The following is a 24,547-nucleotide window of genomic DNA, read 5'->3' on the forward strand; positions in this document are numbered from 1 at the left end:
CCGTTTTTTTTTAATGTATGTATGTACATCGATTTTTTCGAGGTTTCTGGTTACTGTTACACACAACACCAGAGCATCAGGTCCCAGATTCATAAGACCTGTAATTGCGAGAGGGAGGTCCGATAAAAATGATTTATGACCCAGTTCGCACTTTGTAATGGCTCAACTACAACAAGCTGCGCATATAGACGTGTTTTATGTGTTCCTCTCTCTTCTCTCTGCTAGTGTAGGTTTTAGAACGCCTATGATGCGAGTGTAGGACGATACATAATCTCTCTGCGGTGCCTCGTATAATTCCGAGCTCTCTAGCTCTAACTGGGCGTAGTTTAGTTGTGTAGCCTGCAAAAACACATAAAATACACTTTTTTAATTTCCATATACACAAATTATACTAGCTTATGCCCGCGACTTCGTCCGCGTGGACTACACAAATTTCGAACCCCTATTTTACCCCCTTAGGGTTGAATTTTCAAAAACAATTTCTTAGCGGATGTCTACGTCATAATAGTTATCTGCATGCCAAATTTAAGCCCGATCCATCCAGTAGGTAGTTAGAGCTCTGCGTTGATAGATTAGTTAGTCAGTCAGTTAGTCAGTCACCTTTTCATTTTATATATTTAGATAAATGCAAAAGTGTCTGTCTGTCTGCTAGCTTTTCACCTCACCGCCCATCAGTTTAACCGATTTTGATGAAAGCTATTACAGAGTCAGCTTACATCCCGGGGAATGAACTGGTACAGTTTTCACCCTCACCACCTGGGTAACTGGGCACTTCGACCGCTCGTTGTGTCAGATCCTTTTTTCCGCGCATATTCAACTCCCTTCGGCAGTGTTCCCACTAGATTATAACATGAGGTTGTTCAAGGGGCGGACCAATAAATCCCTGAAAGGCCAGCAACGCATTGGCGGTTCCTCTGGTGCTGCAAATGTTCAATCACTTAACATCAGGTGACCCGCCTGCACGTTTGCTCGCTATCTCTATTTTTAAAACAAACTTCATCCACGTGGATGTAGTCTTATAAAAATCCTGTGGGAACTCTTTGACTTTCACCCACTAAGACTACTAGGTATTACTATCAATATCCATATTATAAATGCGAAAGTGTGTTTGTTTGTTGGTTTGTCCTTCAATCACATCGCAACGGAGCAACGGATCAACGTAATTTTTTGCATGGATATAGTTAAAGACCTGGAGAGTGACATAGGCTACTTTTTATCCCGGGAATTCAAAGTGTTCCCACGGGATTTTTAAAAACCTACATCTACGCGTACGAAGTCGCGAGCATAAGCTAGTAAATTATATACTATCTACAGTGGCGTGCAGGTCATAGAGGCATAAATGCACTGCTTACCCCAGTTGTAATAGCTCAATGCATATTTTTCATTATGACCTGCCAGTAAACAGGTTCCTACCTAACTAATGCCTACCCTGGCTTCAAACACTGTGCACGCCACTGACTATCTATATGACGTAGTATTTACTTACATACAAATAAGTATCATCGTTCACAGGTGTTGATACTTTATGTCGTCGATACAAGACTATGCCAACTGTTAGTAATATGAGCAGCACAGCGACACTAGAAAGGCTGATGGCGAGGTTGTTAGAAGAGGCTGAAAAAAACAAGATAGGTAAAATAAAAAAAGTCAGTCAAGTGCGAGTCGAACTCTCACACGGAGGTTTCCGTAACATTCATTGTACAAGAAAAAAAACTTTTTTTAATTTTCATGGCGGCCATTTTGAAATTTTTATTATTTGTTGTTATAGCGGCAATCGAAATAAGAAATAAGTACATATTCTGTGGCTACTCTCTACCTATTACGGTTCATTAGATACAACTCAGTAGTAATAGGGTACCGTTCACTGTTGGCACTCTTCGGGTAAGGAACCCTAAGAAACGGGCAAGTGCGAGTCGGTTACGCGCGCACCCAGGTTTCCGTACTTTGGTAGTATAGGTACGTATATTGTTGTTTAAATTACTCCGATTGCAAAATGTAAGTTTATAATCACAAAAAAAAAATTAAACTACGTACAAGTTTCGGATTTTTCCTTTACTTGTGCTGTGCGACCTTACTTTTGCTTTTCATGATTCTAGGGCAACCCTATATATATATAGCTTTTGATTTGTTTGCAAGTTATAATCTGCAACCGCCGAGTTTCTTGCTGGTTCTTCTCGGTAGGAACGGCATTCCGAACCAGTGGTAAATTAAACTAGTTCAAAAGCAATTGTAAAAATTTAGTTACTTGAATAAAAATATATTCTATGCTGCATGAATGGCAGTATTTTAGGAGCTAGAAACCCCATGACACGCGGACAGACAGACACAGAGACAGCAGAGTGACATTAATAGGGTTCCATGTTACCCTTTGGATACGGAACCCTAAAAACCAACTTTACTGTAATAGTAAAATAGGAGTTCTCTGGTTTTGAAATTCATCATCATCATCATCATCATCATCAACAACAACCGATAGACGTCCACGGCTGGACATAGGTCTCTTCCACACGCCACGGTCTTGCGCCGCCTGAATCTAGGGGCTCTCTGCGACTCGCCTGATGGCGTCCGTCCACCTAGAGGTGGTCTTTCAACGCTGAGCTTTCCGGTGCGAGGTCATTCTAGCACCTTATGGTTTTGATATTCATCATGATCAACCCATCACCGGCTCACTACAGAGCACGGGTATCCTATCAGAGTGAGAAGGGTTTTGGCCACAGTCTACCACGCTCCGGCTAAGTGCGGGTTGGCAGACTTCACACACCTTTGAGAACATTATGGAGAACTCTTAGGCATGCAGGTTTCCTCACGATGTTTTCCTTCACCGTTAAAGCAAGTGATATTTTTATTACTTAAAAACGCACATAACTCCGAAAAGTTAGAGGGCCCGGGATCGAACCCCCGTCCTCCAATTGGAAGGCGGACGTCCTAACCACTAGGCTACCATGGCTTTTTACGTCATTCTAGCACCTTATGGTTTTGATATTGGGTACGCTTGATTACCTTTATCAGTTTTTATTGTTCCTACAGTTGAGGTTGCTTCTTCAGTTCCTTTTGGTTTTGGTGCTGCGGTAGTCATTATTTTTGCTTCGGTTGTTTTTGATGTTGTAGTTGAAAGTATTGTTTGTGTTGTTGTTGAAACATAAGGCCGTTTACTTATACTGTTCTTATGTGCTACACATACATCACTTGGCACAGGGAAAGTAAAGCCAGTTATATTTGCTTCGTTTTGTTTATAATCTTCCTTGAAGCCTGTACTTCTACGTTTATTGAAGTTGAAGTCATATTCTATGATGCATTCATCAAAACAGGCGTCTGTTTTTTGCTTTTCTAGATTGTAAAACAATAATAAATACCTATTATTTCAAAATATATTAAAACTAGCTGATGCCTGAGACTTCGTCCGCGTGGATTTAGGTTTTTAAAAATCCCGTGAGAGCGTTTTGATTTTCCGGGACAGCCTATCTCACTCTCCAGGTCTTAAACTATACCCATGCAAAAAATCACTTCGATCTGTTGCTCCGTTGCGACGTGATTGAAGGAGAAACCAACAAACCAATAAATCAACAAACAAACACACTTTCACATTTATAATATGGGTAGTGATTAAAACAGGAAATTATTTTTAGGGTTCCGTAGGTAATAAATAGGGGATAGCGTGCTACTGCAGTGGCGTGCATAGGGTTTGAAGCCAGGGTAGGCATTAGTTAGGTAGGAACCTGTTTACTGGTAGGTCATAATGAAAAATATGCATTGAGCTATTACAACTGGGGTAAGCAGTGCATTAATGCCTCTATGACCTGCACGCCACTGAGCGTGGGTGATGTGCGGACTTGGCTCATACCCCGATTACCATCTCGACCTATCGCGAACTATAATATTTGTATGTTTGTTACTCCTTCACGCTATGACTAAGACGCTTTGAATGTTTGAAATGGAGATAGTTTATACCCTAAATCTAAATAAGGAAAAAGTGACTGACTGAATGATCTATCAACGCATTACGCACAGTTCAAACTACTGGACGGATCAAGCTGAAAGGCATTCGGATAGTTATTAATTATTATACATAGAGACGAAGTCGCGAGCATAAGCCAGTTACACATAAGATAGGCAGGTGATTTTATCCCGGAAATCAATGAGATCCCTCGGGATTTTTATAATATCTACCTATATCCACACGTAGCGGGCATCATCTGGTCCATCCAATTATAAATGCGAAAGTGTGTCTGTCTGTCTGTCTGCTAGCCTTTCACGGCCCATCCGTTCAACCAATTTTGACGAAATTTTGTACAGCGATAGCTTGCATCCCGGGGAAGGACATAGGCTACTTTTTATCCCGGAAAATCAAAGAGTTCCCACGGGATTTTCAAAAACCTAAATCCGAAAATCGCGGACGAAGTCGCGGGCATCAGCTAGTAATTAATAGTTCCTAAGTACCTAGATATTAGAAGACTAAATTAGCGTACTTACTTACCTTTTTTTGTGTATCTAATAAAGTATACTAATTCTTTATCTTCGGGTACTGTTCTATTTTTTTCATCGAGAAGTCTTATTAATAGCTTAGTATGGTTTGCATAACTAGGCATTAGTGTAAAGTTGAATTGTTTAAAATGTGTTTCCGAATGGTCCATAATCACTAGTGGTGGTCCTGTAGGGACGTTATCTGTAAATAATATTGAATACATAAAGTATAGTGTTTTAGGCGCAACTCACACCCGCAGAGTGGAGCGAAGCCGAAAGAGAGCGTTTTCATGAGAGCCTTATCACGAATTTCGCGATGTGGGTGTTTTACAGTGACCACAACACGTTGTGGGCTTTTTTCTCACTTTAATGAGCGTTTTTGGTCTCTGAGAGGAACATACGATGTTAGTTTAAGTTAACGCAAAAACCGAAACACGTGTCGAATATATTTACAAAAATTAATATAGGTAGGTACTTAGGTATAAACAAAATATTTAATTTAAATTATAAGATGGCCACCCCAAGCACGCGGCTGTGAGCGAACGGAACGGTTCGAACTTCGAATCAGCTGGCGCATGCTGTCATTCAACTAGGTATTGAAACTTGCAGGAATTCAAAGTATTTTTTGGACAAAATATAACCCGTAGTAAAAATCGATTCTGTTAATAATTCTGAACAAACTACTTTCAGGTTTTGCGTATACTAAAACTAATATTATATAATTATCTACTTTGCAGTGTGGCGTACCAGGGCTTGCCACGCATCCTTTGAGTCTCTTCCGTGTTTTGTTTTCAGTAAATCAATGTTGGTGGTAGAATGGCGACCTCGCACCGGAAAGCGCAGCGTTGGAAGATCCCCCACTATATGGACAGACGACGTCAAACGAGTTGCAGGGAGCCACTAGATTAAGGCGGCGCAAGTCCGTGGCGTGTAAAAATCCCTACAAGAGACCTATATCCAGCACTGGATAGTCAAAGTCAAATAATTTATTCACAGCATTGGTAGTTACACTTTTTGAATGACAATTGTTACGAGGATTCCATGCCGAAAGGCTTTCTATAACATTATTATCTTTAGGCGGTCGCTAGTATATAGTATAAGTCCCGCAAATTGCTATTGCGCTGGAACCATGTCTCATTGTGTGGAAGAAGCGCCGGAATAACCAGCTCTTAGCTTTAAGTTGTGATGTGTGGCACAATTTGTATAAATAAACGTCTTTTCTTTCTTTCTTTCTTAACACCGAAATGACGTCAGCCGAAATAAAAATATACCATCAACGGTACTGGTTGCTCGAAACTTCACAAAACTGGCACTAAAATGACGGCCACGTGCATTAGAAATTTGCGGGGTACCTACTAGTTGCTCGAAACTTCACTAAAATGTCACTAACGCGCATTAGCAATTTGCGAGACTTAAAAATAAAGTAAAAGTAAGTACGGATACTTCATACTGTCGTAAAAAAGCCCGACGTAATGAGCTTGTGATGGTATATTTTTTAACACTGCTTCTATAGTTACTACTTCCTTCCCTTCAAGCATCTTGATGTTTTGGAGGCCATGGAGAATCGGTCGAGAATTTTTTTCTGTAAATTGAAAGCTTGAAAGTAAATAGCTGTAGGTACAGGCATAACGCATAACTGAGTAGGTTCCCTCGGTAGTGGAGCGCTGCGAGAGAGTGAGGGTGAGAGATGACGTGACGCGAGAGCTCATTGATTCGTTAACTTGTACAACTGTCATCCTCCCGCACCGCTCTACTCGCAGGAGCCTTCTCAGTCACATGAGTAGATATAGGTAAATGCGTTATGCCTGTAGATAATCTTAATATTATAAAGAACCGTTGTCCCCGCCAGTTACAATATTGGGACACTTATCCAAAGTAAAATATTTTTCTCAATGTACCTACTCTGAAAAGTTGTACTATACTTATGAAAATGTCCATTTTATTTTTAACTAGCTGATGCCCGCGACTTCGTCCGCGTGGATTTACGTTTTTCAAAATCCTGCGGGAACTCTTTGATTGACCGGGATAAAAAGTAGCTTATGTCCTTCCCCGGGATATAAGCTAACTCTGTACTAAATTTCATCAAAATCGGTTGAACGGTTGGATCCTCGGATGTACTTAAGCTAACTTTGTACCAAATTTTGTCAAAATCGGTTGAACGGATGGGCCGTGAAAATCTAGCAGACAGACAGATAGACAGACAGAAAGACACACTTTCGCATTTATAATATTACTTAGTATGGATTTACGCGCCAATTCATCTTCTTCTTCTTCTGTTTTTAAACTTTTGAAAAGAGGTTTTACACGTCTATAGGTATGAAATTATTTACTTACCCTCTAAACAAATAAACCTGGAATAGCGGTGGAATAGTTAAACTCTGTTTTGTCTTTGTCTGTCATCAGTAATTTGACATTTGAAGGAAAAAGACAAAACAGAGTATAACTATTCCACCGCTATTCCAGGTTTATTTGTTAGAGGGTTAGGGTAAAACAAATAAACCTGGAATAGCGGTGTAATAGTTAGGTATACTCTGTTTTGTCTTTCTCTGTTATCAGTAATTTGACATTTGAAGGAAAAAGACAAAACAGAGTACCTATAACTATTCCACCGCTATTCCAGGTTTATTTGTAGGAGGGTTAGTATTTAAAATAATAAATCTCGTTACCATTATGAAATTGTCCCGCAATTTCTATTAACCGTCCTGTTGGAAATTGCTGACGTGCGGACAGAAATTTTAGCTTGATTTATTTTAATAATAAAATATACCTACAATTCCTTACCGTATTGGTCATATCCCGGATCGCTCCGGAGGTAGTCCCGAACATCAAACGTTAGTGTACAGAAGCTCAAACAATCTTCGGGTACACTATCTGAAAAATTAGGTACAGGTACCTCGGTGTTTATTTTGTTATAATAAAAGTAGGGGTACTTATCTTTAAACTCAGCATAATAATACCACAGTATAAGGAGAGTAAGGGATGATTTATGCCAAAACGTGGAGGGCACGAGCCGTGCACGAGGCGCGGACGAGGCACGGATTCAAAACATCACGAACATTTTCATCTGAAACAGTTTATGCTTCACCGTGCCGTGTCCGTGATGCGTACGTGTCTCGGACGTGGATCGGCCGTGCACCTTTATATTACACTCGGTGTAATATAAACATAAGGTACGTAGAATACGCGGCCAATAGAATAAGCGATGAACATCGATCTTTAGAAGGAGATGGCATATTTGTAGAGCACTGTCTCTGTCGTTGAGACCGACGTAACGTCATATAGGTATGAGTGACAGAGACAACGCTCTGCAGAACTGAAATGTCATTCTAAAAGCCGATGCACATTACCTTTTTTTACCTCTACTTTGGTAATATAGGAAACACGTAAGCGACCCGCGACTCGAGAGTCTGAGGCCCTTCATACATTGCGATACTCGTAAGAGACTGCAGTCGCATGCCAGTAGAATACATGTCCGCTACTAGAGTTTTTATGCTACTAAAAACAAAGAATTCTTCTTGAACTTTAATGTCAAACTGCTGATCCGCCGCCATTTTGCCGAGAATCGAAGGAGACGCAACGCGCGGGCGACGACAAGGAGGGTATCGCGAGACTAGTAGGTACCTAGCACACGCGTAGGTTACCGGTAGCGAAGTGTGCGAATCACCATACAAATGTATGTGAGATACTCCTCAGCGACTCATCTTCGAGACTCGCGTAGGATACGAGTCGTCTGTAAGTATCCTACTTAATGTAAGAAGGACCTCGCGTACTTACTTCACGCAATTTACGCGCGTAGTTTTAAATTTGCACGATGCTTGTGGATGCGATGTATTGGCGCCCACGGCGCTGCACCTTGCCAACTCACATATCAATTTCGCATAAAAGATGAATGTGTCTTATAATGACTTCCAGGGGTCTGTGCCTCATCATTTCATCTCAGCTATGTACGAGTATAATTAGGTGCTCAATTTATCACTTACCGTATTTTTCTTTAGTAAATTTTACTAAAGGTATCTTGACAAGTTCATAGCCATCGTAATAAAAGTTCACGTATAATAAAGACTCATCAGTTAGGTCACTAATAACCACGTTTTCGAACCTGAAGTATGTTTGAATTTGATCAGTCAAGTAAGTTTCATCTGAAATAAAAGTAGATAGGTACTTTAAAAAATTCTGGCTGAATGGGGATCGTAGAATCTAGTAATATTCTATTCTCAAGTTTGATTAAAAATAGGCTACTTTTTGTCCCGTAAAATAAAAGTTTATGCGGGATTAATAAAAAACATCATTCCACACGGACGAACTTAGTTTTAAACAAATAATTGTAGGTAAGCACAATATAAGATTTTACGAGCTCCCTGGCGCAGTGTTAAAGCGCTGTGGTCATATAAATGGGAGGTCCTGGGTTAAATCCCGGCAGGGGCAATTTGGGAATTTATAGTTTCTGAAGCTTCAAGATGTCTTCTCGTCTAAAATTCCTCAGTGCTTGAAGACCAAAGTCTTCGAACAGTGCGTGTTGCCAGTGATGACATATGGATCCGAGACATGGTCGTTAACTATGGGCCTCATAAGAAAGCTAAGAGACACTCAGCGGGTGATGGATAGAGCTATGCTCTGAGTTTCTCTCCGTGATCAAATCAGAAATGAGGAAGGAGATCCGTAGGAGAACTAGAGTACCCGACATAGCTCAACGGGTTGCGAAGCTGAAGTGGCAATGTGCAAAGTACATAGTTCGGAAAACCGATAGACCGCGGGGTCCGAAGGTGCTCGAATGGCGACCTCGCACCGGAAGACGCAGCGTTGGAAGACCCCACTAAATGGATGGACGACATCAGACGAGTCGCAGGAAACCGCTGGATTCAGGCGGCGCAAAACCGTGGCGTGTGGAAGTCCCTATACAAGAGACCAATGTCCAGCAGTTATCGGTCTATCAGTTGATGATGATGATGATTAAATTTTCTCTGGTCTGTACCTACTGGTCTGGTGGAAGGCTACGGCCGTACCACTCTACCGGTAAAGCCGTGCCGCTAAGTGATTTAGCGTTTCGGTACGATGCCGTGTATAGAAACCGATAAGGGTATGTAATAAAAACTGTCACAAGTTATCCCGCTACCATCTTAGACTGCATTACACTTACCACCAGGTGAGATCGCAGTCAAGGGCTAACTTGTAATGGAATATAAAAAAATTATAAGATAACGTAGGTATAGTCAGCGACAAGTTGAAAAAGCAGAGTGTGTGGGCATTATGACCGCAGCTATATCCATGACCAATCGACAGGTAACAAACTTTAAGATTAACATTAACTCTGATAGCCAAGCTGCTCTCAAAGCCTTGGCTAGATTCTCGACGACCTCCCAACTTATACAAGACTGCCACAAAGCTCTGCAAACTCTCGCCATGTCAAATGACATCACCCTAAGGTGGGTCAAAGGACATGATGGAGACCAGGGAAACGAGGCGGCAGACGCACTAGCACGAAAGGCTACGACACTGAAGGTGACAGGACCAGAACCTATCGTTCCCATACCCTTCAGTGAGTATAAAACCTGGTTGCATGAACTAACACTAAAAGAACACTCGAAACTATGGGCTAACACAACAGACTGCAGGCAAGCAAAAGAGGCTTTCCCCAACATAGACAAACGACAAACTAACATACTACTCCGCCTGGACAGAGGTAAACTTAGGAAGGTGGTGGGACTCATAACAGGGCATAGCCCACTAAACAAACACCTTTTCGTTATAGGTGTCACCGACAGTCCTCTGTGCAGGGCCTGCATGGAGGTCGATGAAACACCGACGCACGTACTCCTGGAGTGTACGGGCGTAGCAGATCAACGCGAGCGCCATTTAGGATCCCCGACCTCACTCCATGAAGCCCTCGGCAACCTGGGCGGTCTATTTGGCTTCTGGAGCGAGCTTGGATGGCTGGAGTGAAGACTTCGGCGGGGAGGGGCAATGCACGCACAACAGACGGAAACGTTTAAGTGCGGAAACCAGCCCAGAGCGAAGAAGAAGAAGAAGAAGTTGAAAGGGCAATCGGGGTATGAGGCGGGGGGACGCTCCGCACACCCGCACGTCACGCGCCGCGCTCGTCCGCACCAAGAGCGCGAGGGCTGCGCGGGTGTACGTGGCGTTCCCTGCCCGATTGTCATTTCAACCTGTCTCTGACTATACGTTATCTTACAATTCGTTGGGCAACTAGTTGCTAGGTAGGTACTAAATAAAATTAGACTTACTAAATACTAAATTCAGATGCTGTAGTTCAGGATTTTTTAGGTTCCTTGGTACGTCTATCAATCTGATTACAAGTGATACTGTAACATAGCGCCTATAAAAACTCACGCACTTAACAAATTTGTTTTCTGAGGACTCTATAAACGAAACTGAAAATAGAAATAAAATATAGATGGGGGTAGACCACAAATTCACGGTTTTCAGATTTTTCCCCTAATGTCAGCTATAAGACCTACCTACCTGCCAAATTTCATGATTCTAGGTCAACGGGAAGTACCCTGTAGGTTTCTTGACAGACCGACAGACAGACAACAAAGTGATCCTATAAGGGTTCCGTTTTTCCTTTTGAGGTACGGAACCCTAAAAATTAAAATTGGATCGGAAATTTAGTGCGAGCTTAAATGCTCTATTTACTGGCCTATTGGCTTTATGTGCCTAGACATAAAACGAAGAAAGGGCTACTTACCTTGAGTAAACATATTAAGAAAGAATATTAAAGGATAACTGAAGTTAAAAAAGAACATATTTTTAGTTTCAAATTCATTACACTTCCCACTCAGTATAGTACACATAAGCATAGTATTTGTAACACTCACTAAATTGGTTCAACAACTGATGAGGAAGGAAAATTATTTTATTTGTCATTTAGGCATAAATTAAATAGTTATTATTATTTAGCTGTTACTTGGTACATACCTACTAGGTGATAGGTATAGGACTGTTATCGCAACTTGCACCTAGCAGTCGCGAATCCATACATCTAAGGGCGTTTGTGCACTCATCCGTATTCGGTACGTTTCCGTAATTGGGTATTTTACTACTTTTGAATTTGATAAATATTACTTTATTATAAACTAGGATAAAAATAATGACGTACGCTGAAAAAAATATTAAAATTCAACAAGGATTTACAAAGTTACAGGCATTTTAATTTTGGAGTGGGAGGGTCTTCTATCCCTTTCTCGCAAAACGAAAATTTGTATGAAACTGCACGAAGCTACTAATTACTCAAAATGACGTCATAATTCTATATCGCTATCTCTGTCTAATCAGAAATATTTAAATGCTTATAACTTTTTTATTTGATCGATTTATTTAGTTTTTTCAGTTTAAGTCATTATTTTTATCCTAGTCTATACTGGGATTACGTAACAGAGAGAGCGCTATACTAACTTCTTTCTGCGGATAGGGTATAGTCACGGTAATGTTATCTGTGCAGTATTCCAACTTCATACAAACGGGTAAAACGCGAGCTATACCTACGCGCGTCGATCTCGCGGTGCGCTCGCGCCTCGCGGTGCAGCCAGTCGCGACTGTGCCAGTGACAAACGGACGGCTTTTTGTTTTTTTTAATAACCGCGCGATTTTTTCACTAGAAATAAGTTCAGGTACATATTTAATATGACAAGTACATACTTAAACACAAAGTAGGCAAATGACAAGTACCTACATACATATTTAAACACAAAGTAAGCAAATGTAATTAAAATGCCGGAGGCGGGCAGCCCTATCGCATGTTTACGTACCGCGCTGCTGTAGGTATTGATTTCAAAGATACGACCGAGTTATAATACTGTATAAATAACATTACCGTGGTATAGTGGAGCCCTATACAGGTTTGCGCTGTACCGCTGCAAAAAGTCGCCGTGGGAGATGGAAATAAACAAAACATATGTATAACAAAAACATCGATAGACTTTATTTTTAACCGACTTCAAAAAAAGGAGGAGGTTCTCAATTCGTCGGAATCTTTTTTTTTTTTTTTTTTTTTTTTTTTTATGTATGTTCCCCGATTACTCGAAAACGCCTGGACCGATTTTGAAAATTCTTTTTTTGTTTGAAAGGGTATACTTCAAAGTTGGTCCCATTTCAATTTGGTGAAGATCTGATGAACATCTTCGAAGATAGATACTGGAACTCCTCAACGGATAAGAGTAAATTGCTCGCGATCAGTGTAATAGCTTAGTAAACAGTAGATTTTTAACCAGTCATAGCATAATTCCATGGGGCCACTAAAAATTGTGAAATAAAAAATTTTTACAAAAAAAAATAAAAACCGACTTCGTTACACAAACACTAAAAATTGAAAAATAATTTAATTTATTACCGATTATATTATGTATACACGAGTTAATATAGTTCCATAATAATATTTTTTGGGGTCGGTGCCAATGAGGTGCCATTGTGGAGTCCCATAAAAATATGAAGTCTAGACGATTCGCGCAGCTAAAGCTAATTGGCACCGGCACCAAAAAGTATTATTATGGAACTATATTAACTCTTGTATACATAATATAATCGGTAATAAATTAAATTATTTTTCAATTTTTAGTGTTTGTGTAACGAAGTCGGTTTTTATTTTTTTTTGTAAAAAATTTTTATGTACAATAATTTCTTATAAGTACCTAACAAATACACAACATTCTTAATACATTCAATTCCACTAAAATTATAAACGCGATATTGTTTGTGTTAGTTTGTCCTTCAATCACGCCGCAACGGAGCATGATTTTTGACATGATTAGCTGGAAAGTAACATAGACTCTTTTTTAACCGACTTCCAAAAAGGAGGTGGTTCTTAATTCTGCCCGTTTCTTTTTTTTTTACACAGAAAATAAAGTTCCCAAGGGATTTTTAACGCCTTAATCAACGCGGACGAAGTCGCAGGCATCATCTAGTATTACATAATATTATAAAGAAAATTTTAGTGAACGCGTCAGTAGGTATTATGGATTAAGTAGTGTTACTAACGACTCGATTCATAATAATCAATTTTTTCCCCCTTCAATAATTGGGATGATGACTATGTCCAAAATAAATTATTTCTTAGTAATGATTAAATAGAGGCCCTTCCAAAATTCGTAAAATCCACGTCCACTGTTAGTTTTAAGTTTGCTAACCATTTTAAATTATCGATTTAACTTAAAAATTAGGTACGTCAAATTTTTATGACGTCATTCACAGACTACAGGTATGAGGCTTGTATGATGACGTGTATTTCATACAAGCTCCCTTACGAAGCGAGCGTTTTGCCGTCCGCAAAGATAACTGTGCACCCCACTCCCCAGTGATATGCGTTCGTCCTGCTCTCTCGCTATGTCACACGCATTCATGTCTCGCTCGCTCCAATCAGGGGTGTCATGTCGGCGGGCCACACTCGTGCCGCAGTCAGTCATGCGGGTAGGTCGCCTCCCGCATAACTGTGCACTCTAGAGGAGTATGTTTAACTCGCATTCATATCTTTCTCTTGCTCGCACGCCACATCTCGCTCGCTCATATCGTGACATTCGAGTCGTTTGACGAGCTCGCCCGCGCTGTCGCTTGGCAGCTGCCGTTAGTAGTACATCCCTCTAGCTCGCTCGCCAAGTCCCTTGCATTCATCTCTCTCTCTCGCCGCATCGTGGCGTCATCACAGTCGGGTGCGGCATGTGGCGGAATGATACCGTGACGCGACGTGACGATCGTTTGACGAGCTCGGCCAGCACGCCCGTGCCGTAGAAAATACGCCCCTCTCGCTCGCTCACTACGTCCCTACTTCTCGCTTACTCGCATCGTAGCGTCATCACAGTGGGGCGCGGCATGTGGCGGAGTGACACCGCATCGCAGTCAGCGCGCGCCGGGCTCGTGGCCGGGCTTGCGCTCGGGATGGGGTCGCATGGAATTGTGCAGCTCTTTGACGAGCTCGGCCAGCTCGCCCTTGCAGTAGAAAATACACCCCTCGCGCTCGCTCACTATGTCCCTCGCATTCATTTCTCGCTCGCTCGCATCGTGGCGTCATCACGGTGGGGCGCGGCATGTGGCGGAGTGACACCGCATCGCAGTCAGCGCGCGCCAGGCTCGTGGCCTGGCTCGCGCTCGTGGTGCGGCCGCATGGAGTCATGCAGCTCTTTGACGAGCTCGGCCAGCTCGCCCGCGCCGTAGCCCAACAACTGCCGGAGGTCGCACACGTACTTGTACACGAACCTGAGAACAACGTTATTTTTTGGACTGCAACTTCTTTATACCCGTAGACCAGAGAAGGATAAGACATCGAAGCTTTCCGTGAGCTCCATTATGACTATATCCACATCAGACACTAGATGACGCTACTAAAAAATCATACGAAAAGGATAGAATAGATAAACAACGGTTGGATCAGCTGGACCCCGAGCAAGACACTAGCTCTGAGGAAGATCTTCTCGAGATTTATACGGTCTTAGTACGGTCTATTATTTATTACGGTCGAACCCACACTACAATTACTTCCGTACATAACGAAAACTCTACAGTGATGGGTCTCATATAATATATCCTACAGAATCTAAAGGTCGATGTACACTACTTCCTGTCGGGTACTGTACCTACTTCTAGCACAAGCTTTTCGCTTAGTTGGAGGCGAAAGGGGAGCAGTACTCATAATTTAACATGGCTAACATTCTTTTTTTTAATAAAAGAAGAATTGCGTAGTACATACCTCTTGCCCACGACTTTTGAGATCATATCCCCATCGTAATAGTACCGCAGTGCTCTGGACAGCTTCTCGTAGTTCATGGCAGGTTTATGTTTCCTCTGGCCCCACAAATTGGCTACTCTCTCCGGTTCCAGGAGTTTGAACTCTCCTTCCGTACCTGTGGAATGTGGATCCACAGTTTAATTTTAATGTTACTTAATAGCCCACTACGCTTAGTATAAGATTTTACGTCTCACCAAACGTTGCTAGAATTCGAGAGTCGAAACACAATACCGTCAAAGTAAAATGGACCTAAAGAGCCTTGAATTGAAGTCAAAAATTCAATGCCACTGATTTTAATTTCGCAACGTTTCCGCTTCCAGCGCTGGCTATAGATGTGTAAACAAACTTGAGCTTTAAAACAAGGCAGTTAAGATCCAGTTTACTACAATGCGGAAGGTTTTTGATAGTCGAACACTATCAACGCACAACAGACGGAAACGTTTAAGTGCGGAAACCAGCCCAAAGCGAAGAAGACCATCAACATTGGTGAGATATCACAGATATGTCCAGATTTGCAACTAGCGTGGTCCCCTCAGTCCCTCTCGCTCAAGCAGATTTTCTTACTTGTGAAATGTCATTCCTTCTACACTTCACGTTGTTTGTCAAATACTCACGTACAAATACATTTGGCAAACAAATAAAAGTGGCCACGGTGATAAGGACATAGCATAATCATTTTGTCACGTTCTAACAAGAGCTTAAATGCATTTAGCTATCTCGCTCTAACAGTAAGTGTCACAATAGGGCTACTTCTAACAGTCCTTATTCTGAGTGAGATATAAAATCTCGTACTAAACGTACTGATATAATACGCGATAGGTCGAGATAGCAATCGGGGTGGGGACGCCCCGCATACCCACAGTCCCCGTGATCTGATCATAGTGAGTTGTATATATAGAAGGATCTGGGGACCCACCTAGAGAACTCCTGCCATTATGTGATTAATGGAAAGGAGTCACAACTCTCAGCATTGAGTAATCCATACTATCATACATACATAATATTATAAATGTGAAAGTGTTTCTTTCCGTCTATCTGTCTGCTCTGCTAGCTTTTCACGGCCCAACAATTTAACCGATTTTGATGAAATCTGGCACAGAGTTAGCTTACATCCCGGGGAAGGACATAAGCTGCTTCCCGTTAAATCAAAGAGTTCCCACGGGATTTTAAAAACCTAAGTCGACGCGGACGAAGTCGCGGGCATCACTATAGGGGCCACGCTATTGCATAGGGGGCGTCCATAAATTACGTGAGGCGTTTTTTTTTAATTTTCTGTCCCTCCCTCCCCCCCTGGTGAGATGTCGTGACATTTTATTCAACTCCCTCCCCCATCCCCTAATCTCACGTGAGATTTTTCCTAATGTGGGTTTCTTACGTAAACGCGTTGGATTGTTATTGTAAAAAGAAAAAAAAATTTGCTTCGTGCTTTTATTTACGACTAGTTAAGACTAGTAATCAATATTGCTGAGAGTTATAAGTGTAATAAAAATTTAACAATAGAATACTTAAATCGTATTACGATTACGCTTAAGATTAAATCTTAAGCATTTACAATCTGGATTAAATGGACCAAAATAGTATTAATTTTTTTGTTTCAATCAGAAAAAAAATTGCGTGATATTTGCCGAGACCCCCCCTCTCTCCAACGTAAGATTAGATGAGATTTGACTCGACCCCCTCCCCCCTTAAACATCTCACGTAATTTATGGACGCCCCCATATCTGTAGGTATAGTCAAAGTGAAATGATTTATTCAAAATAGGTAATAAATTACTCTTATTGATGGTCTGGTATGGTGTTAGATTTGTAAGGCGTGGTGATAATTATAACGCAAACTTAAAACTAAAGCTACGAGGGTTCCAAACGCGCCCAGGTCTGAGAAGAGCCCACAACAAACTCAGTATATATCAGTGCATCGAGAACATATACTTACCGTGCCATCTGATGACGTCGAAGTATTCGGCGCTAGTGAGCAGCTCGAGCAGGAACTGCCAGAGTTGTATTTGACCGTTGTTTCCGTTGCGCGAAGTGAAGTACTGACCACCCTCGTCCTCGGTCGACTGACGAATTATCAACTGAAAATAATCCATGTTAATCAGTACCCATATTAAAATAAAATAAAATAAAAATAAAAATCTTTTTTATTCGAATAAACTTTTACAAGTACTTTCGAATAGTCGGATGCATCTACCACTGGTTCGGAATGCCTTTCCTATTATAAATGCGAAAGTGTTTGTTTGTTGGTTTGTCCTTCAATCACGTCGCAACGTAGCAACGGATCGACGTGCTTTTTGCATGGGTATATTTAAAGAGCTGGAGAGTGAGATAGGCTAGGCCCAGGAAATCAAAGAGTTCCCACGGGATTTTAAAAATCCTAAATCCACGCGTACGAAGTCGCGGGCATCAGCTAGTCTTCTAAATATATAAAAGGATAAGGTGACTGACTGATCTATCAACGCACAGCTCAAACTACTGGACGGATCGGGCTGAAATTTGGCATACAGATAGCTATTATGACGTAGACATCCGCTAAGAAAGGATTTTTGAAAATTCAACCGCTAAGGGGGTAAAATAGGGGTTTGAAATTTGTGCAGTCTATGCGGACTAAGTCGCGAGCGCGAGTCGCGTTAGTCCATACTAATCCATACTTAATATTATAAATGCGAAAGCGTGTGTCTGTCTATCTGTCTGCTAGCTTTTTAGGGCCCATCTGTTCAACCGATTTTGACGAAATTTGTTGCAGAGATAGCTTGCATCCTACTTTTTATCCCGGAAAATTAAAGAGTTCCCACGGGATTTTGAAAACCCTAAATCCACGCGGGCGAAGCCGCGGGCATCATCTAGTCAGTACCCTTATTATAAATGCGAAAGTGTGTTTGTTTGTTGGTTTGTTGGTTTGTCCTTCAATCACGTCGCAACGGTGCAACGGATTGACGTGATTTTTTTGCATGGGTGTAGATAAAGACCTGGAGAGTGACATAGGCTACTTTTTATCCTGGAAAATCAAAGAGTTCCCACGGGATTTATTAAAAACCTAATTCCACGCGAACGAAGTCGCGGGCATCAGCTAGTATAAAATAAAATAATAGGCTTATATCGAACATCGATCTTTAGAAAGAGATAGCGGTTTTGTAGAGCGCTGCCTCTGTCACATAGGTATGAGTGACAGAGACAGCGCTCTACAAAGCCAAAATCTCTACAATATTTCCTGCCGGCTAATGTAATAGGTTTGTTGAAGCTCGTAAGAAAAATCGTGAAGTTTACTTACTTTCGGTTTCTTCCTTATAGCAGACTGCGGCATTTCCAACTCATCTCTCACTACGGGCTCTTCGTTTTGTATTACTGCTAAAAATAAAGCAACTATAAATGCACTAAAAATTACCTAGGACTTTTTGCGACATGTTAATAAAATGTGTAAATTGCCCCTGCCAGGAATCGAACCCGAGACCTCCCACTTATAAAATCTCAGCGCTCATTTGCGCCAGGGAGGTCGTCAAAAACATTACAAAGCACAGCTGTAGTGTAATTTCGTAAAACCTGCATCAATCATAATTACAATCTCAATTGTTGTGATTGGCTGAATTTGTGCGATTCTTAGAAGTTTCAATAATTTTGTAAAGTGGTGATAATAAAAAGAATACCCGGCTGAGTTTGTTGTGGGTTCTTCTCAGACCTGGGCGCGTTTGGAACCCTCGTAGCTTTAGTTTTAAATTTGCGTAATAATTATCACCACTATATCTTACAAATCCAACATCTGATCATCAAAAAGAGTAATTTATTACCTATTTTGAATAAATCATTTGATTTTGACTTTGACTTATTACAACAATGCATTGTAGCCAATAGTGAGCCAGCGTCAACCAATCAGAGGTAATTACGATCGCGACATTGTAGCTATCGTTCTACCGCAATGACGTCCAGCTTCTCGATTGCGGTTTGCTGTTTGGTATTGCTCGCGGCGCGAGTGAAGAGCGAGCATAACATTTTTAAAAGCTGAATAGATAGATACAAACCAACAAATTTGCATTTCCGCAACAATTCAAAATGCGTCCAAAACAAGTCGCCCGGATCTGATGGGACTTTCTGTCTGTGAAAGAAAAAATACTCTCATATTCTTGAGGCAACAGAATCGATGCAAGACAACGTTTTTCTAAAATGTTTCAAATTATTGGAAACTTTACCCCTACTAAGTACCTAGACACTGCACAAAGAGAGTTAACTTATCAAATTAAAAACCGGCCAAATGCGAGTCAGGCTCGCGCAATCAGGGTTCCATATACTACAGTCGTATTTTTTCGACATTTTGCAGGATAATTCAAAAACTATGATGCATACGCTATAGTTTGCAAAACTATGATGTTTTATATACATAAAAATAAATAAAAACCTGTTTTAGAATGTATAGGTGAAGACCTTTCATATGATACCCCACTTGATATAGTTATCTTACTTCGAAAGTTGAAAATACTAATTATTAGTTCATGACCACAATTTAAATTTTTTTGTGTGATCTAACCCTAAATTCACGGTTTTCAGATTTTTCCCCAAATTTCAGCTATAAGATCTACCTACCTGCCAAATTTCATGATTCTAGGTCAACGGGAAGTACCCTGTAGGTTTCTTGACAGACAGACAGACAGACAACAAAGTGATCCTATAAGGATTCCGTTTTTCCTTTTGAGGTACGGAACCCTAAAACATTAAAAAGTGAATCCATACTAATATTATAAATGCGAAAGTGTATCTGGCTCTCTGTCTGCTAGCTTTTCACGGCCCATCCGTTAAACCGATTTTGATGAAATTTGGTACAGAGTTAGCTTGCATCCCGAGGAAGTACATAGGTTACTTTTGATCCTGGACAATTGAAGAGCTCCCAAGGGATTTTTAAAAACCGAAATCCACGCGTACGAAGTCGCGGGCATCAGCTAGTTTAAAATAAAATAAAAATACTCGCTTACTAGTCTAAGAGGCTCATAGTTAGCGATCACCGTACAACTTAGTTAAACAGTATTACTTACTTGAAATCAATATTATTGATGGCGCAGAGCTGAGCGCCGCTCATGTTCCAGTGTGACAGTTTGATGCCGGTCAGGTTGAACTGCCGGACCGCCCATTGTATCCACAGCTTCACATGCTGGACTGACCTACACAAAACACTTTAATCAGTACAACAAAATATTTATTAAATAAACTAGCTGACCCGCCCTGGCTGCGCTCGGGTGGAATTTAGAAAATCGAGATGGGGGTTGAATTTCCAAAAATCCTGAATTTCTTCATTTGTGACCGAAAACCCAAGTACCAATTTTCATGCAAATAACTTGAAAAATGACAGACTTTCATACTTTCCATCCCCCATTTAACCCACTTAGGCACCGTCCTATTGTCATGGCTCGTGCGTCTCGTGGTCAATCCGGTAGTTGGCATCCACCACCCATTTGACCACAGTGAGGTGTGGCGTATTGGATACCAGATCTATCTCTTCCTCCACCTCTGCTGGCAGTTCTGTTCTATTTCTTGCACTTCTAAAATCAAACAGATAACAACAAGGGTCATACCACTGCGCAGGGTCGTCTGGTATCCTGGCTCGGCTGTGGTCGTTCCGGAAGTTGGCATCCACCACCCACTTGACCGCAGCGGCGTGTGGCGTGTTGGATATCAGATCTATCTCCTCCTCCACCTCTGCCGGCGCCTCTGGTTCTATTTCTTGCACTTCTGACAGAAAAACAGATAAAAAAAAAATTGAAGTCTTATATTATATTATAGAGCCGTGATATGCTAGTGGTTAAGATGTCCGCCTCCTACTCGGAAAACTAAAAAAATTCATAATCATTTTAAAATCCCTATTCACCATTTATCTTAAACTATGGTCCACATAGGACAGCTCAGTCACTCAGCGGGCTATGGAGAGAGCTATGCTTGAAGTTTATGGCACATAGTTCGAAAAACGATAGACGTTGGGGTCCCAAGGTGCTAGAGTGGCGACCACGCACCGGAAAGCGCAGCGTTGGGAGACATCCCACTAGGTGGACAGACGACATCAAACGAGTCACAGCAGCCGCTGAATTCAGGCAGCGCAAGACTGTGGCGTGTGGAAATCCCTACAAGAGACATATGTCCAGCAGTGGATGTCTATCCGTTGATAATGATGAGCTATTCATCGAAGTCTCAAACAAACCTAAAAAAAGATTATCTTACCCTCTTCCTCTTGAGGTAATTGGAGCAGTTCCTCATCAGGTTTGAGAACATCCATGATGTTGATCTTCCTCTGCGACGCTCGGATCTGTATGTTCACCTGCACCACGCCTGTACCTCTGATGCATTGCTCCACTAAGGTTTTATGGCTCTCCAGCTAAAATAAACTTGTCTTTTAGACAAAAGCTAGGAGCAGCTTCAGATTTGAGTTGTTTTTTTTCTGCGTGTTTAAGCTCGCTTTTGTATATACTTATTACTTATATGTGCACCACATATCTCGTAGAGCGTAGTTGCGCGAGCCTGACTCGTTTTTTTTAAAGAAAATGCTTTTGGAAATCCCTTTCAGTGCAGACAAACACTTTTGCATCTATGGAATGCATCTTTTACTATTGAACTATAAGCCTTTTGTAATAATAACGTTTTAGTGTATGTCATACATACCATTTTAGCATCCTGCAGCCAAAACGTGTAATCTGACAGATCAGTATTGAGCCTCCCCTCCAACATAGAACGGAGACGGGAGAGCCTTGTCCTTATATCCATTAGTTGAACTATCACCTCCTCTGAAAATGAAGTACAAAATAAAACTCTAAGCCTAATCAAATGCTACAGTTCTTGCAATTCACGAAGGCTAGTGAACTTTACTTGTGGTAACGTCGTTTACACGATCATTGCGTAAGTGTGCGTGCAAGTTGGACCAATCAGTCGCGAGCAAGCGCTGTCAAAGGCACACATTTAGTGTACCTTACGTATAGCGTCTCTAGCGTCAGTTAGATGTTTTATCAGGATAATTGTTTATATATTTTTCCGCTTTTTTTTTTGTGGTATTGTATCAGTAATTATCAGTACTATCACCTGTCTTCGTTTTTGCTAGCGTTCTGGTTACACCCTGTATACAACAACAATATTGTTGATACTAAGCAGTGCTTACCTAGCTAGTGCTTAAGATATCGGCCTTCTTTTCAGACTGAACTGGATGGTCTACCCTCATTCTGAGAGGAGACTCATCCTCAGTGATGTGCCAGTGATGATTTGATGATTATGAGGATATTTTGAATGATGAATTACAGAAATTCACTATTTTCCATATTAACTTTAGGAGTACTTATGACACAGGTTTATACTTAATCCATACTAATATTATAAATGTGAAAGTGTGTCTGTCTGTCTGCTAGCTTTTAACCACCCAACAGTTTAACCAATTTTGATGAAATTTGGTACAGAGTTAGCTCACATCCCGGGGAAGGACACAGGCTACTTCTTATCTCGGAAAATCTAAGAGTTCCCACGGGATTTTTAAAAACCTAAATCCACGCGGACGAAGTCGCGGGCATCCTCTAGTAATATAATATACTAGGTTATGCTCGCGACTTTGTCCGCGTGGACTACACAAATTTTAAACCCCTATTTTACCCACTTAAATTAAAAAAATTAAATTTTCAAATATCCTTTCTTAGCGGATGCCTACGTCATAATAGCTATCTGCATGCCAAATTTCAGCCTGATCCGTCCAGTAGTTTGAGCTGTGTGTTGATAGATCAGTCAGTCAGTCAGTCAGTCACCTTTTCCTTTTATATATATATATAGATTAATAATAAACACTATACCACCAGAATCAGAGCTTTGCATGGTATCATCATCATCAGGTGTGTCCGCAAACACAGCTAATGGAGCTTCCAGGATTTCAGTACCAGTTTGCATTATTCCTGAAAAGTTATAAATAAGTAACTAAATAGAAGTTATACTACATAGCCTTGGAAAAAGGGAAGATTTTTTTTGTTTTTTGATAATAAGAGAATATTAATCATGACTAATATTCCCCTTTCCCCTCCAACTAAATGTAAAGTTTATGCTACGAGTAGGTCCGACAACAGATGAAGCTAGAACTGAACCACCAACCTTTCAAATTTTAATCTGCTTATTTAACCAATGAGTTATTGAGGCTTTAAAGAATTATACCACACAGTACAGTTATGTAATAATGTACTTAGGAATGGACTAGTTATGTCAGCGCATATCAATCATATTATCACTAACTTATGGTACAGCAGTTTTTTTTAAAGAATATTAGACATGTTAATTATGACTAATATTCCCCTTTCCCCTCCAACTAAGCGAAAAGCTTGTGCTAGGAGTAGATACAACAATAGTGCAACGGGTGGGGGTTTGAAGCCGACCTTTCGGAAATCAGTCCACTCTTTAAACGTTGATGAGCTATTGAGGCTCTAAAAAATTACCCTGGTGTTTTCTTAATTGGTCATTTAAACTTAAATAATATTGGAAGAGCCAGGTTAACAATAATGTCATGTGTGGCACAACTTAAAAAACTAATAATATTTAATTAAGAACCAACATTATGAAAAAAAAACAACCTATGAAATGCATTATCAATATTATCATTATCAGTGACGAATTATTGGCATTTGGCAGCGAAAGAAACTGAATTCACAAAATATAATCAACGCGCACGGGCAAGTGGATAGTTCCGCCAAATTTTTTTTACCCTTATCTATCGACAAAATTAGCGTACCTAGGTCAGATTCAGTCACATATTGAGGTATCAAAGCTAGAGGATCTGAATTTTCAGTGCATTCAGAGTCAACAAAGGTGTTTTCGCCAGTTTCCATTTTTATACTCCGTACATTTAACAAATCGTTCAAGTCCGTCACTTCCATTGTGTACTAATAGTGTACCCAATTCACAAAACACTGTAATATATCGCTGAACGATTGAAGGTATTTTTATTTTGAACCCGGAAAACTTGTTTATGAAATTTATTAAATATTTATTTGAAATTTTTTTACACTTTTTTTAGGAAAAGGAAATGTAATTGCAAAGCCACTTCCGCGTGCGCCAAAACGAGTTTTCATAGACAAAAGACAAATATTGACGTTTCACTTTCTTTTGTTTGCGGGACATTTCCTTGCCAATAAAGTGTTGCAAAAAAGGGTAGGATCATAGGATGCCATTTAAAAAAAATTACATCATTCAAAATACTTTGATTTTTAATGGTTTTTTACCACTTTTTGGGCGTGGATAGTTCCGCTAATTTTTTTTATCCTTATCTATCGACAAAATTAGTTTCCTCCCTTCTTGGGAGTTAAAAAAACAAAGTGACGAGGCTCAAAAAAAGTAAGAAACCAGAGCCGTAAAACTAGTTTAA

General features: G+C 40.7%; 3 protein-coding genes across 7 annotated transcripts in view; all 3 read right to left on the minus strand.

The window, feature by feature from the left end:
* Nucleotides 1–24,547, minus strand: part of LOC117985634 (uncharacterized) — a 221,140-nt gene that overhangs the window by 114,299 nt on the left and 82,294 nt on the right. Inside the window, exon 10 of one of the 2 annotated variants that reach the window (XR_011237096.1) lies at nucleotides 22,535–22,946. The exons of the other annotated variant lie outside the window; for it this stretch is intronic. The gene's annotated coding sequence lies outside the window, so the exon portion shown is untranslated. Of the gene's footprint in view, nucleotides 1–22,534; nucleotides 22,947–24,547 lie in introns of those variants that run through there. 2 annotated transcript variants of the gene reach the window in all.
* LOC138402742 (uncharacterized) lies at nucleotides 196–3,078 on the minus strand. Its single transcript, XM_069500612.1, has 3 exons — nucleotides 3,001–3,078; nucleotides 1,487–1,614; nucleotides 196–339 (listed from the first exon to the last, which is right to left on the minus strand). The coding sequence occupies exons 1-3, from the start codon at nucleotides 3,074–3,076 to the stop codon at nucleotides 196–198; spliced, it is 348 nt and encodes a 115-aa protein (XP_069356713.1). The 5' UTR covers nucleotides 3,077–3,078.
* Ets97D (DNA-binding protein Ets97D) lies at nucleotides 13,083–24,248 on the minus strand. 4 transcript variants are annotated; one of them, XM_069500723.1, is made up of 11 exons: nucleotides 23,915–24,248; nucleotides 22,995–23,090; nucleotides 21,826–21,947; nucleotides 21,388–21,541; nucleotides 20,748–20,904; nucleotides 20,211–20,336; nucleotides 19,206–19,279; nucleotides 18,461–18,537; nucleotides 17,126–17,267; nucleotides 15,155–15,308; nucleotides 13,083–14,664 (listed from the first exon to the last, which is right to left on the minus strand). In XM_069500723.1, exons 1-11 carry the CDS (start codon nucleotides 24,057–24,059, stop codon nucleotides 14,523–14,525), a joined length of 1,389 nt encoding a protein of 462 aa, XP_069356824.1. In that variant the 5' UTR covers nucleotides 24,060–24,248; the 3' UTR covers nucleotides 13,083–14,522. The 4 variants fall into 4 exon arrangements, with proteins under 4 accessions (XP_069356824.1, XP_034827935.1, XP_034827936.1 ...); XM_034972044.2 differs by having other exon boundaries at nucleotides 20,748–20,901; nucleotides 22,992–23,090; XM_034972045.2 differs by having other exon boundaries at nucleotides 18,461–18,534; nucleotides 22,992–23,090.

The sequence above is a fragment of the Maniola hyperantus genome, chromosome 9, assembly GCF_902806685.2.
Source record: "Maniola hyperantus chromosome 9, iAphHyp1.2, whole genome shotgun sequence".
Lineage (NCBI taxonomy): Eukaryota > Metazoa > Arthropoda > Insecta > Lepidoptera > Nymphalidae > Maniola > Maniola hyperantus.